The sequence below is a fragment of the Anticarsia gemmatalis genome, chromosome 17 (genome assembly GCF_050436995.1).
Source record: "Anticarsia gemmatalis isolate Benzon Research Colony breed Stoneville strain chromosome 17, ilAntGemm2 primary, whole genome shotgun sequence".
NCBI classification, from domain to species: domain Eukaryota; kingdom Metazoa; phylum Arthropoda; class Insecta; order Lepidoptera; family Erebidae; genus Anticarsia; species Anticarsia gemmatalis.
The window spans coordinates 383,929-402,593 of NC_134761.1; the positions used below are offsets into that span (position 1 = coordinate 383,929).

The window sequence follows — 18,665 nt, forward strand, 5'->3', positions numbered from 1 at the left end:
CAGACAGAGGAATGTTTGTGATCAAGGAACATTTTCGTTCGGGGCTTAAAAGACCTTTGCGAGAGTTACATATTTTTGTCTGACGAAAGAGACTAAGGTCGATGGATTAATAAAAATTAAAGAGGTTTGGCTTCGATTTTATTTCGAAAGTGCACTTTTAAAATTTAATTATTACTGTTTTGCTGTGTACTGGTCTCCTCTTGTAATAAGATAAGTGTTAAGCTTTGAGTCCAGCATCACCATGAGACCAAATATGAGTTGAGGACTTTGCATTCCTGAAAGAATAGTCTTAACAACTTTCAGTGTAAAATCGTCATGTTTTTTCCAAGTTACAGTTGTTTCTAATACAGAAATAGAGTCGTTGGTATCAACAAAATTACTAAGTTATCATAACTAACATCTAAGACGGTTACACTTATATTACCTTCTTTTAAACTATCAAATCTAACCCCATATTTCGTAAGCTAAGGGTCTCAAGTCACGGTCGAGTGGTCCTCAAGGGGTGATAATCAGGACGCTACAGGTGGGTGATCGTAATCACTACCGCGGTGGAATCAACCCCTTGTCATGCCTCCGTAAGGTCCGTGAGAAATAGGGTTTCTTAGAAATTATGAAGTAGACTTCCTTATGTCTTGTGGGTTTTTTTTTGTTGTTTCTTGATATGGCCATTACCGTTTAATGAGCATTCTTTTAGATGTTTATGAATAGATATAATGGGTTAAAAAAATATAAATTAATTCCAACCCGCACTTAGCCAAAGTGGCAGACTTAATGTCTATCGTTTCCCTTATTCCGGGCGGAAACCTTCCAGAAATGGGACAGAAATGGGTTAAATACCCCAATGTTTTATGTACTACATTTTGAATCATATTTGTGGCCCAGTAAGTCGAGCTTAGAAGGTCTATTTTAAAGAACGTTCTCCAATAGTGGGATACATTGATGTCCTCCACTACCAACCACTGCCTCTTAATTTCAAGTCCTAGCTAATAAACTATCGCTGCACAAAATACAAACATATTTCTAACTAACAAGTCATTCCAACAACAGTTACTAACAATTAGCCTACAAATTAAAACAAAAAACTCTATAATATTATGAGCTCATTGTGATTTATGCTCGTTTAGTGGGTCGCAACTTGTGAGCCGAGTAAACGGCTTATTATGACGTGCAGTGAAAACGATGTATTGTGTAAAACTCTATTGTTTGTTAGTGTACAGGTTTGACTGTGTGAATTTAAAGTGTAGGAAGTGATTTTGTTTTATTTTCGACAATTGTTTTTTGTTGACGTGTGTAGTGGTATTTTTGACGTTTGCTGTCAAAATTGTGTAGTCACTCAAAATAAGTTAATAACTAAGGCTTATACAGAGTTTTTTTAGTGAATTCATATTTGTCTCGATTTTGCTAGGTATATAAAAGACTTGCTAGTTCTGCTTATACGTTTTACTTAAATAGACAGTGTCACAGTGGTAAAAGTGGTCACTACGACACTATCAATGCGCCGGGGGGCCACAGGTTCGATTTCCACGAGCAATAAATATTTTTTTGCGATACACAAATAGTTGTTTTGGGTTTGGTTGCACTTTATGACCGTTGTTTGTATGTTTGTAAACGTCCACGCAACATACGATCAATATTCTTAGTACTAGAGTTGACATTAAATATAATATGAATGACTGATCTCATCAAATAGACGTAAAACCAGTAACATCCAAGAATGCTCTACCAATCCCTTCAAGAACCCTCAAACGTGACGTTATAAACTTATACACTTATTACATATCTCAGTTGACAACTAGTGTACGTCAAATTGATAGTCACTATTCAGTACATTGCTGCTTTGACGTATCATTTCAATCACTATCAATTAAAGAACAGCATAGTGGCTTTCAAATAGTTTTCAACTGAAATACATGATAGCTCTCCAGGACTTCATAAAGATTTATATGTTCTGGAAGTCCAGTGCAGGTGGAAGATACAGTCAATGTTAGATGTTAATGTGAACATGTTCAATCTGTGCGGTCTCTCATGTTTATTGCCGTGTCCCCGGTTCGACACCTGCACGATGCATTTATTTATTGCATACAAGTTAGTTGTGTGAGGATTGTCGTGACAATGTACTGTACAGACTAGGTATTTTTTCAATGTAACTTTTTTGTAAATATTGCTGTTTTTGAGTAAATATGTGACCATGACAATTTTATTGATTTTATACATACATTAATTTTTATGTTTTAATTTGTTTTATACATAAAATCACGCTTTCCCCCCTTAAGGGTAAATAGAGACCAAAGAATTAGGTATGTTATGTTAATATTTTTGCAAGCCTGACTTTTTCATTACATGAAACCATATGAATGCAAAACTTTCACTTTACTTTTCTTTAATTAAGCTTTTTTTTTATCTTAAAAGCTGGTAGCTGCGAAATGCTATTTAAAATGTGACTTTACATAGCTTTTGTACTTTAAATAGAAAATTCGCTTTCCCATATTTTAACCACATAAATCATCGGTGGTTAAATAACCGCCATTTTTTCAAATTGCAGATAAAATGCAATAGTGAGTTGAACCATAAAACATAAAGTAAACCGTACTAATAGCTAAATAACTCAATAATAGACTGAAATAAAGGCGCAAATACATAAGCGCATTAACTTGACACGTCTCTTTTCTTTCATCTTTGCGTTACCAATGGTCAAGTTTTAATGGAGATTTAAAGGGCGTGTTTTAGTAACTTTTGAATTTAATGGTGAATATTTTATATCGAGATAATTAGTAAATCAATTTTACGCCATTTAACGGCAGCTAAGCAAAGGCCAAAATAATGTTATAAATCTAACAGACTATTAGCTTCTAGCATTTTTGTACTGTAAAAAAACACTGAAATAGATCTCATTGTTAATCACTATAATCTAAGAGAGAATACAAAACAAAATAGTTGTCAACTGTGACACGTGATAGTCTCCAAGGTCTTTACTAAAAGTTACAAGTTCCCTAACATCAAATGTGTTCGTTGCTATGTTACAAGTATATGTTCTAATGTATACTAGCCCGTGGTGCGCGTGCGCATGGAATGGAATCACGTACGACGTCCGAAGTAACGGCGAACCTTGCAGCTATAACTCATGCCGTACAACAAAATATTATTATTATTATTGTGATTGGGTTTCTGGCATATTGTTTGTGGCATAAAGTCTGTGGCAAACTGTTTGTGGCAAAATCCGTGCTAGGATGTAGATTAGTAGATTTTATGTATTTTTCATTGGCAAAATATGATACAATGCTTTTCTATATCTTTATTTCACTTATATTGTTTTTGTGTCTTAAGTTAAAGATTATTATTTGTTGGTTTTCTTTTAGGAACTATCATAATTCTAACTGAGAAATTACCGGTACAGTGTTATAAGCAACACTTTAAAAACCCAAAAAAAATCTTCCTCAACACTTTGAAAACTATTTCTCCTATAGTTTTTAAAGTGCCCGCAAACAGTCAGCCGCGAACACTCTGCTCAGTCAACAGTGCCGTAAACTAATCACCACAACATAAACCCACAAATTAAAATAAGTCATAAATAACGAATACCATTCCGTCTGTATGTGAGTTGTAATCTCGGAAACAGTTGAATTCATAATAATAACTTATCAACTGAAAAGTTATCCGGATGTGAAATATTAACATCGTTAGTGCGAAATGCATTTATTTAAAAGAGCTGTACCTATATATTTTTCCAAAAATCTCTGTACATTAAAAAGTTTCATACTTTAAACCACAATATTTACTTAATGGTAAAATACTTATATAACTGCTAATTTGGTTTTTAATGTTCGAATCCCACCCGGAACAAATATTTCTGTGATGAGCACAAGTATCTGTTCTGAGCCTTGTTGTAATTTTGTCTTTAAAAGTATATATTTAAAAGTATATAAGTATGCTTATGAGCATCTGGTTACAGTAGTACAAGCTCTGCTTAAATTATAATAGGATCACGTGTGTGAATTATCCAAATAGGGTTTATTATTTCCTTACAAGCCCAACCGAAAATCCATTCCTTTCTATAGTTATATAATTTTTGTATCTAACCTAAAATAAACTTTTGATTATACAAGCATAAGGTCTTCTTAGTTACTAATGCACTTATTAGGACCTATATGTTCATAGACGGCCCTAGACCCTAACACAAGGGTCTAATCTGTTCAGTAGTAAAGTCATGTACCTCATAAATTGCCTTATACGTCATTCCCGACTGTTCCAATGTAGTTTTTACACCCAGCACTGATTTATCGGCCGGCCCATTTATAGACATGACAATATTAGGAAAAACCAACCATTTTCTAACTCAATTGGATAATGGTGTATAATATTAAGTTTTTATTGAAAGTATTGTTTCTGATTTCCTGTATTTTATTTTGTTTTTTTTGCTCATAAATGTGAGATCGCCAGTTTGATGTCTGAGTTGAGTTATGTGCTTGCGTTTTCTTTATATGCCGGCTAATGCCGATGTCTGGGGTTCGATTCTCAACTTGAGTAGAGTGCTATTGAGTTTATTTTATTTCTAAAGGAATGATTTTAAATGTATTTCAACTTATCGTGCCCGCTGTACGGTAATATACTTGCCTATTATATATATAGGACTATCATTGTAAATGCCGAAATTTGGGTGTATTTCTTACATCCTTGCCTACATTTGGGCATGAGCGATTAAAAGGTATAAAAAATTGCTCATATTCTGTACATGAGAAAGTACTATTGTAAATAAGACAGTGAATACATATTCCTGAAGTTCACTGTACATTGGCGCCCGTAGTCAGTTGCGCTCACCGGTTGGTAAACGATTTGTGGGTTATGCAACCGTTGGCGCGGTTGTCCTATAGATGGGTGAGCGCAAAGTGGTATTTGAACTGGGCGTCTCCGTGCTTTGGATGGCACGTAAAAAGTCAGTCCCGGCTATTATCTACTATGACAGTCGTTAAGCCACGTCAAAGGCTTTTAGGCGGCTTGAACAACTTTGACACTAGGTGGACAACTAACCATATGATAGATAGATAGATAGGCGATATTTTGGTGTATTTCTTACACCATTGCATTTACTTGACCATGAGGGATTAAAACTTACAAATTACTCATATTCTATAGATGTGTCTATTACTTATTCCTCATACAAAAAGTACGATTGAAAATGAGACAGGCAAAACATATTCCTGAAGTTTACTGTATATAAAACACAATTCCTCAAGTAAACACATCTTCGCTCTGGAAAACTGACAGTTGCCTCCATTATTACCCATTCCCTGAACGTCTACATCTGTCAAGTCGCCACAATCATACAGCCTTCGTTTCAAACCGTACTCTGTAATTTAAACAGGACTTCTTATTACCCACAGACAACCTTAATACAAAGGAATAGAGTTGAAAATTGTGCAGCAAAATTTAGCCAAGAAGATGATTTAACTGTTGATTGAAAATTGACTTTATGCCACTCTATTTAAGGTCGAAAACTGTTTAACAAATTTGGAGTATAGTGAAATGTTTGCGTTGTTGGATAATGTGTCTTATGTAGTGGTCTTAAGGTTGGAATTTAGTTGCTAGTGTTGTGTTTAGCGGTTAGGCCTGTTCCCTAAGGCCACCACAGACTACTGCATTGTGATTTCTTTTTTTCTATAATTGATTTTTAATGGCATTTCGAGTTAGGATGATTGTCTAATTCAGATCGAGATATGAAGGTACTGGGTTCGATTCCTTTGTGATTCACCGTTATTGCTGTTAGGGATGTTTTTGCCTTTTAAGAGATTAGCTTTTATCTAAAGCTACTTGTTTTTAATGTAGAAGCGTAAGCTTTTTTGTTTGATGTCAAAACTCTAATGGTAATTGCCAAGCTCTACTGCCTGGCTGGCTCTACTGGCTTGACTTTGCTCTGATTTTGTAACGAAAAAAACCTTTGTGGGATTAACTGATGTTTTATTGGTTTATTTACACTTAGTAGCTATTGTAATTGCAGACCAAATAAGCCTTAGTAGTATTGTATCTGAGCGTCTTCCAGCTTGGGAAGGCAAGTTACAAGTCGGTCTAGGTTGTTGTTATTAACGTAATTAATTATTCATTAATTAAAATAATCGTTGCCATAACCAAATCTGGCACTGGGTTGACTACTAATCATACGATGGAAAAAAAAAATACAAACCTCTAAGCTCAAATGTAAGAGCCAGAATTTCCAGTATTATGTAACCTACAAAGCCAGTAATCTTTCTAGAATTAACAGCAAAATCTAGACCTATATTTTTACCCAGTGTGCTAATCATAAGCCAGCAATTACTAGCGAATGACAGCCCACTAGTGGATGTTGTACTTACTCTGCCCTACCCCATAGTTGACACCTTAATTATATGTGACTGATGTAATTTCAACTGTACTTTCTTATATTTTTATTAACTAGTTGAAACAGCGGTCAGAATGTGGAGCGATCGTGAAAGATTTTCTGGAACACATACTAAATACTGCTTTTTATTTTTATGCAAACCCTTCAGTACTTTAGGAGTGAAATAGTAACTTACCGACTTTGATTTCTAATATATCATAGGATTTCTTCATCGTGAAAATGTGTACCCTGGATGAATATTGAAAAATATTAATCAGAAAAACCTAATAGAACTTTGCTCAACCCGGGAATCGAACCCGAAACGTCATGATAAGCAGTCCTGCACACTAACACTGACACCACACAGACACACAGTTAACTTCTTTATTTTTTTAGCTAAATATTTGTCTTTCACGCAAGTTATCGAGGGAATAAAAACCTTGGCACTCCAATGAGTTTTCAAAGTTATGTATGTAATATAAAATAATGTCACTTGCTTTAATGACAGAAACTATCGTGAGATAGGTTTGCATGTCTGAGTTCTTTAAATAGTTCTTGAAGGTATGCAAAGTACCCTGCTAAGTCAGGATGCCAAATTCAAGCTCTGCGTATACCTTCGGGTATAACAGTCGTTATACATATTATAAATGTTATAAAATATGCTATGTACTTATAAAGATTTTAAATGACATTAGGATGATGTTATTTCTAAATAATTATAATAAAGTTTAACTAATACGAATATTATGTAAAGTTGTTCAATAACATTAATTTTTATTTGTCATCCTGACGTAAACACGCATTATACAGATTATTATCGTTTACCTAAATTGTATACACATTCCATTCAATTCGTTGGATTTTATTAATCGCCTCTTAGTTAAAACTAACGATTATATTATTAAACATACAAATCTCTACTAAGTAATATTGAAAAAAAAGAAGTTGTTTCTTAAGCTTTTAAATAAATAACGTATACCTAATACAAAAAACTTTACTTATCGTATGGTTATGTAGTATCAAAATTGTTCAAACCACCTATCAGCCTTTGAAATGGCTAAACTAGTTTAATTTTAATTTGACACGGAGGCGCTCAGTTGATATACCAACAAAACGCCACCCATCTAAGTAATGTCTACGCTAAGGTTACTTAACCCACCGTTCACTAACTGATGAGCGCGACTAGCTATGAGCACCTCAAGTCTAAACTTTAATAAACTAAGTAACTTTGACGAATTGAGATAAGATTTCATTTGACTAACTATAATGAGAGGAAATTACTCCTTCATAAAAACATCCATGCGAGTACCGCCAGGGGCAAAAGCTAGCGTGTTTTACAGTATCTTCGAAAGAGTCTCATCATTACCCTGGCCCAAACCTAATTAGTTTGCTCCCACAAAAACTTTATCACTCAATCTATAGGAACACTGGACTGTATATAAAAAACTTATTTTCACCAAATTAAGGGTCCAAAAAATTCGCTCCGGTAGCGCGCAGAAACAAAAATCTGATTTCCATAATCATTGAACTACTACACTGACAAACATACCTCTGTCTCGCTTACTCTTATGTCTTTTGTTACTGTGTGAGAGAGAGGGGTATAACTTCAAGTTGTCGTGTTAATTTGCATGCGTGCGCGCAGGTTTCGTGTTTGGGTTAATAAGACGATGTTGATACGATAACGGTGTTGCGATCCTATGTTTGTATGTTTGTTAACGTTATTAAACGGTAGAGTAAGCAAGGTGTGTTTTGCAAATTATGCACATAATAATTAAGTCAAAATGAAAATATTTTTGCTGAATACATGAATGTTAAGAATATATTTGTAGAAAAATTTATAAAAGAAATTACAAGTATTTATTTACTTCGTATAATGATTAAACTTGATTACATTTTATCGTGATCTATCTAATTTATTAGCTTTCAAATAGTGAAAGTTTAATCAAAATCTGTCAAGTAATTCGTCGGCAGCGATGACAAAACAAACATACAAGAACATCTTGAGCAAAGTCATTTTACTCTCTCACTGAATATTGTATTAGTTTTAAAAAGATGCATCAATGCAATCGATAAAATCAATAAATTTTCATGCTCACGGTACCGAGTCTTGTATACATACTAAAATATTATAAATGAAAAAGTCTGTCTGTAAGGCTTTCACAGGAGCTATATTTCTGAACGCATTTTGATAAAATCTATACTAATATTATAAAGCTGAAGAGTTTGTTTGTTTGTTTGTTTGAACGCGCTAATCTCAGGAACTACTGGTCCGATTTGAAAAATTCTTTCAGTGTTAGATAGTCCATTTATCGAGGAAGGCTATAGGCTATATTTCATCACGCTACGACCGATAGGAGCGGAGTAGCAATGAAAAATGTTACAAAAACGGGGAAAATTTTGACCCATTGTCTCTTATGTGACGTAAGCGAAGTTGCGCGGGTCAGCTAGTCTTTCATAAAGTTAGGTCAATGTCTGGGATCAAAAATTTACTTCAAATTGGTGCTTGGGATCGATATCAGTTTGATAGGGAATTAATAAAATCTCGTGTGGGTCAGCTAGTTCTTAATACAATAGGAAACAATATCCAATTGGTCGCTAATACAAGCGAGTCTTATGTAGAAAGTTGATTAGTTATTATTTATAATAACCTCAATTGTTATATAAAAAGATAATTACAATGATAGCAGGTTTGTTTGAACATCACTTTCATTTCTCATGATAATATTTAACAATGGCTGCTTGTGTTTGCAAATAACATGTCGTCTCTAGGAAGAATGTTTAATCAACTTCTATGAATGGAAATATTATGTAAACTTTTGTTTAATCAGTTTGCATATTACGTATCTCAGTTGTTTGTTTGTCGTATTGGTTAGTGGTCAATCTGGTGTCAAAGTCGTTCAAGCCGCCCGAGAGGCCTTTGACATCGCTTAACGACTGTTATCTTAGTAGACAACAATCGGGACCGACTTGTAACGTGCCCTCCGAAGCACGGAGACGCCCAGTTCAAATACCACTATGCGGTCACCCATCTATGGAATGACCGCGCCAATGGTTGCTTAACCTACAGATCGTTTAGCGACCGGTGAGCGCAACTGGCTATGGGCGCCTCCGTATCTCAGTTTGACAACTAGTGTACGTTAAATTCATAGTCACTATTCATTATTCAGTACATTGCTGCTTTGACGTTACGTGCTTATCACTTTAATTTAAGAGATATTACAATGTACAGCATATAATAGTGGCTTCTAAATATTTGTCCACTGACATACATCTGTGTGAATGGGCATTGTATAGGGCTAAACTGTTCGTTACTATGCTACTACTACTAGGGTAGATGTCGTAGGTTCGAATAATTGATGAAGCAAAGATTTCTGGGGTCCTCGAAAGGCTTTAGAACTCGGTTGTGTTTCGTGTGGTGAATAAATTGGTATGAACGTTCGTACGATCATTTCTGTCCTCAAATACTATTGATTGTATAAATATAAAGGTAGGGGCACAAAGTTAAATTCTCTATTTCAGGACTGATAAATAGTATCCTTTGTTTAATCTCGGATCTTTGTAGTAAATGTCATCAAAATTTGTTCAGCAGTTTTGATAAGAAAGCGCAACAGGAGACACACTTTCGCATTTCTAATAATAAACTAATATTAATTGCTTGCATAAATAATGCATGAATGACTTAATTTCTATGAAAATAAATGTATATAATAAATACACTAGTTTAATAGGTCGTAGTACATAATTAATATAAATGATACAGGATGCACGTCACACGGCAATTTAACGGAATGGTCGTCAGTTCGAGACCAGTTCTTGTCACTTTATTATAGTATGCTCTACTTTTCCGAGCTGTGAGGAAACAAGTTGTATTTATTATAAGATGATATTATTGATAATATCATTGATTAAATGAATAATTTTGTGATTTTATAAAATCAAATAATTTTGCAGTTCCACTTTGAAGGACAGCGTGGAAGGCCCAGAAAGAAATGGCGAGATGAGTTGGCCTTTCATGCTAATGATATTTCTCAGGTAGCAGTAGATAGAGCAAATGGAAGGAGGGAGGGAAGTCTTTTGCCTTGCAGTTGGATAGTATAGGCCGATAATAATAATAAGTCTGCGTAATTATCAAAGGCTAGTTTGTTCAACAAAGTCGTTTAGGATGCTTGAAAACTTTTAATGTGAAAAAATTTAAAATCACGATGTGGACGGAGACGCTCATTTTAATTACTTAGTATAAAAGGGCGCTACCCTTCTATGGAACCTCCTTGCTAGAAATTCCTTATCGTTTGTTGTTCAGACTACGTCCGTGGCGTAGAAGTCGTGAATTTGATTCCCATAATTTGTGTCTATGATTTAAAAGTTTCTAGAAAAATAATCCTATAATTTCAAGAAATATTTTATACCAACTTTAGCTCGATTCTCTACCACTATCGTCTACCGACAACCGGCTAGCCATCAATAAATTTTGTACGAAAATCAGCGCCTCTAACGGGCATCGTAGGAACTATTTTGGCAGTACATTTTAAATGTCAAACTCTCGATACTCGACAGTATCGACGCTAGAGCATCGGTCTATTCATAGTTGTTTTAATTCCACGTTCGCGTGTTATAACCGCAGTGGGTGAGCAATAACGACATGGCAGTAAAACAAGATTGATTGTACATTGTAGATACACTTTCTATTTCTCGCGTGGTTAATGTGGGTATAATACTGTTATAGAATATTATGCCAATAGAATTACTAGTTTTTGTTAAACAACTGATTGTATGCACGCAACAGATAATTACTTTACGATAATTAGTTAGATGATTAGACTTTGATGTTGGAAATCGTTGGCAATTATGTCTCAGGTTTGATGCCCATGTCGGAAAAAGTGTTATTGGTATTTATTTTATTGTAAAAAAACAAAATCTCATGGGACTAGTGGGATAGATCCTATTTTAAGTTATGGATAGGTATAGGCGTATGAATTTAATAAAACAGCATTTTATCCAACAAGTGAAACAAACCAAAGACTTTATAATGGACAGTCTTGTTAAGTATCGGTGGTAAACAATCTGTGGGTTAAGCAAACGTCGGCGCGGTCATTCCATAGATGGGTGACCGCATAGTGGTATTTGAGCTGGGCTTCTCGCGGACCCTGCGGTTGTCAATTAAGATAACAGTCGTTAAGCCACGTCAAAGAACTTTGGGTGGCTAGAACAACTTTGACACTAGGTTGAACACTAATCATGCGATAAGAAGAAGACTTCAAATTAACAAAGACAGAAACATAAAACTTAAAGTAAAGAGGTTTTTCTACATGTTTACTAAGTTTGCTCTTTACTTTACCTTACAAGTAAACAATAATTACAAAACATAACATTACAAGTACCACATAATATCTATAAAATTACTTACAATGTTCGCCAACTCTAATTATAGAGGTGCGCTAGTGTATCGCGCAATTATCGATGGTATCGAGTCGATAGGGGGCAGCACTATTGTGCGGCTGATTTGTGGCTCATTGTGCGCCCTTGTTCAGTGTATTTGTATTGGTAATAGAATCATCATAGATGTATGGAGAGGCTGTTGGGGCAAGTTCTAGGTGGTCTTAGATATAAAAGTATTTATAATTTCTTCCTTTTTTGCTGGATCTGCCTCTTACGTAGTAGTTCTTATGTAATTTGTTTTCTATTCCTTTACTGAATTTTATTTTTTAACTAGTAGCAAAGTAACTTTATATGAAAATCTTTAGTTAAATTAGACCTAAACATGTTATATTGCTTGTGGTGATTTCGCATCCCATAATTGATTTTAATGACTAAGCATTTGAAATCTATTATCTTGTCATGACTGTGTCCTCAGTCAGAGATAGTAAGCAGTTGGGCATGATGCTCCAGAAAGGCTACAATGTTAGTAATGTAATATCTTAGAGTTTTTTAAAAACCTCGAAAATCAACTTAATGATATTATTACATGTTTGTGCCAACTGCTATTCTGAAATAAACTAATCGGTGTCAAAGGACACATTTCAGCTACTGCATACATGATTTAACACTGAAAAAGCAATATGATTAGTGGGCACATTTAATACAGATTCACCCTTCCGAAACGCATCAAAATCTCTGTACAGTTCTTGAAGAAAAGGCGCTACGTAAACAGTTTCCAACAACATAATAATGAAATGAATCATCAGAAAATAAGTTAGATAATCCAAGTTTATACTTCGCAGTAATGATAGTTTACCGGTGATCGAAGTGTAACATCTCGTAACGGTCTACGAGGGATAGCTTTCGATAGCTAATCTTAGTTATTGTTGTTTAAAGATAGATTGGAGACTGGTGTGCAGGGATAGATAAGTGTAATGGGATTGGGGTATAGACAGGCTGTAGATAGGTGGGTGGTTAGCGATTGAGATGAGCGTGTATCGTATGGCATGTTTGTTGTATTTTCTTTTTTTAATTAGGAATGTGGACTAAATTTGCCTTTTGTTTGGGAAATAATAGTGTTTGCGTGTCAAATCATAAATACTCAACAGTAACTTACTGAATCTCAGGGGTCTAACTCTTTACGTATCTTTGAAATTATTCTTTCTCAATTTTAGGGCGTGCCCTTGCCCTGAGGGGTGAAAACAACACGACAGAAACTATTTTTTAGGCAATGCTAGAATAATTGAGTTTGGGAATAATCGCAACACGCATTTAAATGAGAATACTTGACGTTTCGGCGTTGGGAAGGCAACCTGCGACAATTGTTGTACCCGTTTAATAATAAACATGCAACGCAAAAGTTGAAAAGTTATCAACATTATTTCAGAAGTATGTATTCTCAAAAATTTCAGCCCTTTCGCAATCGTCTATAAATTTAACTTCACCCCAACAACTCTATCAATCATCAATACTACTAGAAGCAAACAAATACCTCAAAGACACGTCTATAGCAATACAATTAGGCTTTAAATCTCTAGACGAAGTGGTGAAACAATACAACAGGCTATAGAGTTGGAGGCTCCGAGGTAGTGACAGTTTGTGAGTGATTGCGTTAGAACAGATGTGGCGAGGAGTTAGGTGTTTATTTCTGATGAAAGGAATTGAAGATGAATGAATTCTAGTTTGTGTGGGATTGCTGGCAAATAGTCTTAATTTAACTTTTATAAGTGAATTCACTAAAATGTCTGTTTAAATTTTCTTTGATCCTCTTATGGGAGGCTAATAGTTATTTTTAAGTCATAAATGTTATATATCAGCTTAGCCTTTTTCCAAGTTTTTAAGTCATAAATGTGACCCAAAAATTTAATAAGGAGACCTCTAGCGATTTGGAATAATTCATATGATTTTTCACAACGGTTTACATCAAAACATGCATGCGATCACATCCCTTTCAATCCCTATATCAAAATCTCCAGCAGCCAAAATGTCGGCGACCGCGACACGACACGTGAAAGCGTCCAACTCCGCCAACATATTGATGTGCAAACAATGGTGGAAGGTCTGTTGGATGTACGGAGACCAGGAGAAGTACTACCGACAACTGTACGGCAGGAGAAAACTTAACAACATGAACAATACCTTCCTAAACTTCGAAGACACAGACATCAAAAGACCTGGCGCTCAAATCACAGAACTTACTGATGATTTCTTCGAAGATAATTCACAAATTGAACCAGCGCCAGACGAAGCACCAAAGACAGAAATCAACTTCGGAGCCGAATCCGAACCTATATACGGCTTTGATTACCAAACCAACTGGCAGAAAGACCAAAGAAGACAACCCATCAACCAGGGTTTCGACGAATACATGAACACTGCAGACTTAGACAAGATTCTAAACTCGAGGCTCAACGCAGATAGTATTAAAAGTATGCTAGAAAATGGTCTACCTCAAACTAGGTCTACTGTTATTGATGCGAAGGAGGAAATCGTAAGAAATGGCAAAACAGTGGGGAAGACGTCTAAAACTGTTTGTAGAACGAAGAAAGGGGCTTTGGTGACTGAGGAAACGGAGATTTCTACGGACGGGAGGACGTTGGCTAACCTCAGGTTTCAGAGGTCTACGGTGAAGACGGGTCCTAATAAGGTGAAGGAGGTCCTGCAGCCGCTGAAGGAGGATCGAGTGTTGGATGAGTGTTCGAGGAAGAAGTGCATCGGAGACAAGTTGACGACGACCACCACCACGCTGGTCACTGTCACGCAGACTTCGTTGACGTCGTGTAATGAGTGAGTAATAGATTTAATTCATAATTCTATTTTTGTTTTTTAAGGGGATAAAGTGTCCATCACTCTAGAAATTTAGCTTTTCCCTGCATTCAGTCAGAAAATTAAGTATACATGTTAACAATTGCCACTGACACGTGTTTATACATGTTTTCCGCTGTGAATTAAACGATTCTTATACGAAGAGGATAGAAACTTGAGGTCTCTATGCTCTGAGTTTCTACTTCAGCCACTGAACTAACTTCACTATTTTTTCACATTGTCAACTTGCAAGTCCATCTTATGAATCAACAGACATTCCCCGTAACGATTGACCTGACGGAACATCTCAATTTAATTTGTTTCAATAGCTACCAGCATACACACACCAAACCAAACTCACCACTACCACCTTTGCCATAAGGTCTTAATTCCTTGATAGCTGGTGGTAGCCGCAAAGCCCCGTAAAGCCCGTATGTTTAACCGTCGCTGGCTCATGGCCGCAGTTCCTACAGATAATAGCGTTACTTGGAATCTGGTGGTGCGGTCTCGTGGTCAGGGTACTGGTATTACCTTCGTACCCGTATTTTTAAAGGAACGTTTATATTTTAATGTACTTGGATTGGTTATTGTGGTTTTGGGTCAGAATTGCAAAATTTATAGTAATGTATGTATATTTTTTATGACAATTATGTCTTCTGAACTGCTCAAGGATCAAAACGTTGACCTTCTCTTTTGGACTAGTATGATTATTGATAAATATCTATCGCATTTTAGATTTTTTTTTCTACTTGCGCAAATCCTTTTTTCAGTGAGTAGATGATTAAAACAGAGACTCTTAAATAAAATAATGTTTCTTAGATAACTTTCATTGGTGGCTGCTTTTCTTTAAATAAAGTTTGCATGATTGGAATTTGAAGAATAAAATGCGAAAATGAAGCAAAAACACCTTAACTACATTTTATAACAGTACAAAGTAATATGATAACAAACTTAATAAAAAATCTCCGCCATTTTATTGATATCCCGCCATAAAAGTGTTGCCACTATAAAAAATCCATTCAATAAAACAGTAGATGTATATCTCAAAAGTTACGAGAGTATGCCGTCAATTTAGTTGAGACAATGTTATCCGATGAACCTTAAATGTAAGGACAGATTAGATAATTTACTTGTAATACAATATTTTAACGTGTTATGTACTAAAATTTCCATGATGCAGTTTAAATGTTCTACAGCATTTTTTGCATGAAAGCTGGTTTCATATAAGCTCCATCAATTGATTATCATTACATTAAAGATGACTTTAAATGTGAGAAACACTTAACTACTACCTACGTGTGTCAGTGCAGCATAGCTTAAATTGTACCCACTGCAAAAAAAATACTCTGAACCCTATCGCCAAATCATTTAGGCCTGATTCTCTTTTGTCAAGTTTTAATTATGTGTTGTCAAAATCAAAATCAAAATCAAATCATTTATTTATTTAGGTCAAATATTGACACTTATGATAGTCGTTACAATTACTGAATCTACCACTAGCTCGGAAAGGGGGTAGAGCCTTATGAGAAGAGCTAGCGAGAAACTCACGGCCACTCTTTTCAATCGCCAAAAAGTTTTACAATGTGGTTGATACAATAATTGATCATGCGAGGAGCTGCCAACAATCAGCGATATAGACTAAACGTCAATTAAGTTAAATGAACATAGCTAGGTTATTTATTAGTCTCTGATCATACCGTATGTTGGGAGCACCTACTAGCATGTGATAATAAGAATATGGGCAGCAAGTGAGCACACTGGTTGTGAACATTATAAAACAAAAAGTTACAGTTTTATGAATAACATCAAATTGTACGTAACATCACCTATTTGCATCATTAATTGCCCATATTTTACAATATTTAGACCTACTGCTACTGAGTTTATACAATTTATAGCAAAGTTCCCTAATTTCAAAGAATCCTAATCAAGCGAGCGACTAATCCCAAGAGCTATTGTCGTTTAGATACTCATCAATTCTGTAATAAGCTTTCCTAACGAGATGTTCCTTAACAGCAACTTTGAATTTTGGCAGGGGTAAATCCATGATGTGCTTTGGAAGCTTGTTGAAGAAACGAATGCCGAGACCTACAAACGAATTGTGCACCTTGTGTAAACGATGATGGGGACCTACTAATTTGTGTCTGTTTCTAGTGTTGTAATTGTGTCTATCGCTATTTGTTGCGAAAGTCCCTAGTTGTCAATTAATTGCCGTATTTTGTTGATATCAAGGGAATCCATGTTACGTGAGTGTTTTTACAAGAAAGTGCTCTAATGTATATTCTCCTCATACAATCTAACATCAAACTTAGTGTCGTGCAATCATTATAAAAATCTCTTAGTAAATTTATGATTCCTCCCTTTATAATGCATAATTATTTAATTGTAAACATATATTTTATGGCAGTAAACGTTTGGAAAGTAGCTCGTTACGTAGGGAACTGGTTTTCGTTAATTGTGGAAACTAATGCGGGATGGGTAGCCGGTTTTATGGCTTTTACTTCTCATACGTCATTAAAGAAACGACCTTTACGTGCTTTTTGATCTACTGCGTTCAACTTTTTGGTAATTTATTTTCTTTCATTCCGATCGCCTTATTTTTCATTCACTTAAAAAAATCCGATATAATTTTACAAAAATATCAAAATCAAGTCATCTTTCAAACCAAAACCCCATCAAAAACGGTCTATTCGTTTAGAGGCTACGTTACTACTGAAACTACTGAAAAACTAAAGAACATTATGATGTTTTACGACCTATTTACAAACAGAAAAATTTCCTCTAAAACCATGCCTATGACTTTAAAATGCATAAAAAACGTTACTCGTAACCAATACTTAATTAACGAAATGACAGACACGTAACGCTGACGGCAAAATTTAAAATAACTTTTAATCACTAAAATTATAGTAAAAACTTTTCCAGAGACAAGGACTTAATTCTGGCTGTATACTCGCGCGCCTTTGCCTCGCCAAAAATAAAAAAAAGAACATCCAATATGGCGGCGAGGACATGCGATCTTATCTCCAAGCTACCGTTTACAACGACTCTTATGTTCTCTGACAACTACTGATCGATGAATCCTTTAAAATGGTTTTTATTTTATTCGGTAGTTTATTTGTTCACACGTTGAATGATTTAGGTTTTGTTGGTAATCATTATCTATACTAATATTCTAAAGCTGAAGAGTTTGTTTGTTTGAACGCGCTAATCTCAGGAACTACTGGTCCAATTTGAAAATTTCTTTCAGTGTTAGATAGTCCATTTATTGAGGAATGATATAGGCTATGTAACATCACACTACGGCCATTAGGAGCGGAGTAGCAACGAGAAATGTTACGAAAACGGGGAAAATTATGACCCATTCTCTCTTATGTGACGCAAGCGAGTTTAAGTTTCTTGCGCGGGTCAGCTAGTGTCGTGATAAAGTGCTTTAAAGACTTGAACTTTCCGGCTCCAGATTGTGTTAGGTTCTAATAAAATACAGTTGGCTGAGTACGGCGCAAAAAAGTTTGAAAAAATGTCTATTTGTCTACTTTAGTACCTACATTAGCGCCCCTGGCGTAGTTTATAAACGATTCTTGTCTTTAACATACCAATTTAGGTGTCAATTACAATAGCACTGACTGATATTCAAAAACCTTTGTAAAATGTAAGATTTCCTAAAGGTCTATACTTACAGCTATTTTAGTATAAATATTATGAAAAGCCAAGCCCTTACAAAGTAATGAATATAATTAAAACTCTTACATTCCTTTTAAAATATGTTTCTCACGCAAAATGAGCGAAATTCCGGACATATTTCCATACCCTTGAAGTGCGTGAATGTCGTCAAGTAATAAATATGTTAATTAACTTAATATCTTATTGTTTTAACTGTATTTAAGCGTTAAGCGACATTTGCAGGATCGTATCTTTATTTTATTTTTGTAGGTTATAGAGTAATTTGTACCTTATTTAGAAAGTAATTAGTGCTTAATATTATGATACTAAATTATTTTAATTAGCGGTTCGAACCCGCGACATCGAAAGCGTGTTATGATTTCCCGGGAACTTAACTTTTAGTTAAGATAAACTAATAGTTAAGCAGCCAAGA

General features: G+C 35.1%; 1 protein-coding gene across 12 annotated transcripts in view; it reads left to right on the forward strand.

Annotated features, from left to right (window-relative positions):
• The window catches only part of LOC142979695 (uncharacterized), a 397,988-nt gene that overhangs the window by 220,231 nt on the left and 159,092 nt on the right, over window positions 1-18,665 (forward strand). For 6 of the 12 annotated variants that reach the window (XM_076124771.1, XM_076124774.1, XM_076124769.1 and 3 more), the window contains exon 2: window positions 13,741-14,551. The exons of 5 other annotated variants lie outside the window; for them this stretch is intronic. In XM_076124771.1, coding sequence (XP_075980886.1) covers window positions 13,749-14,551 — 803 coding nt within the window. In that variant the 5' untranslated portion in view covers window positions 13,741-13,748. The remainder of the gene's footprint in view (window positions 1-13,740; window positions 14,552-18,665) is intronic. One more of the 12 variants, XM_076124773.1, reaches the window with a different exon arrangement.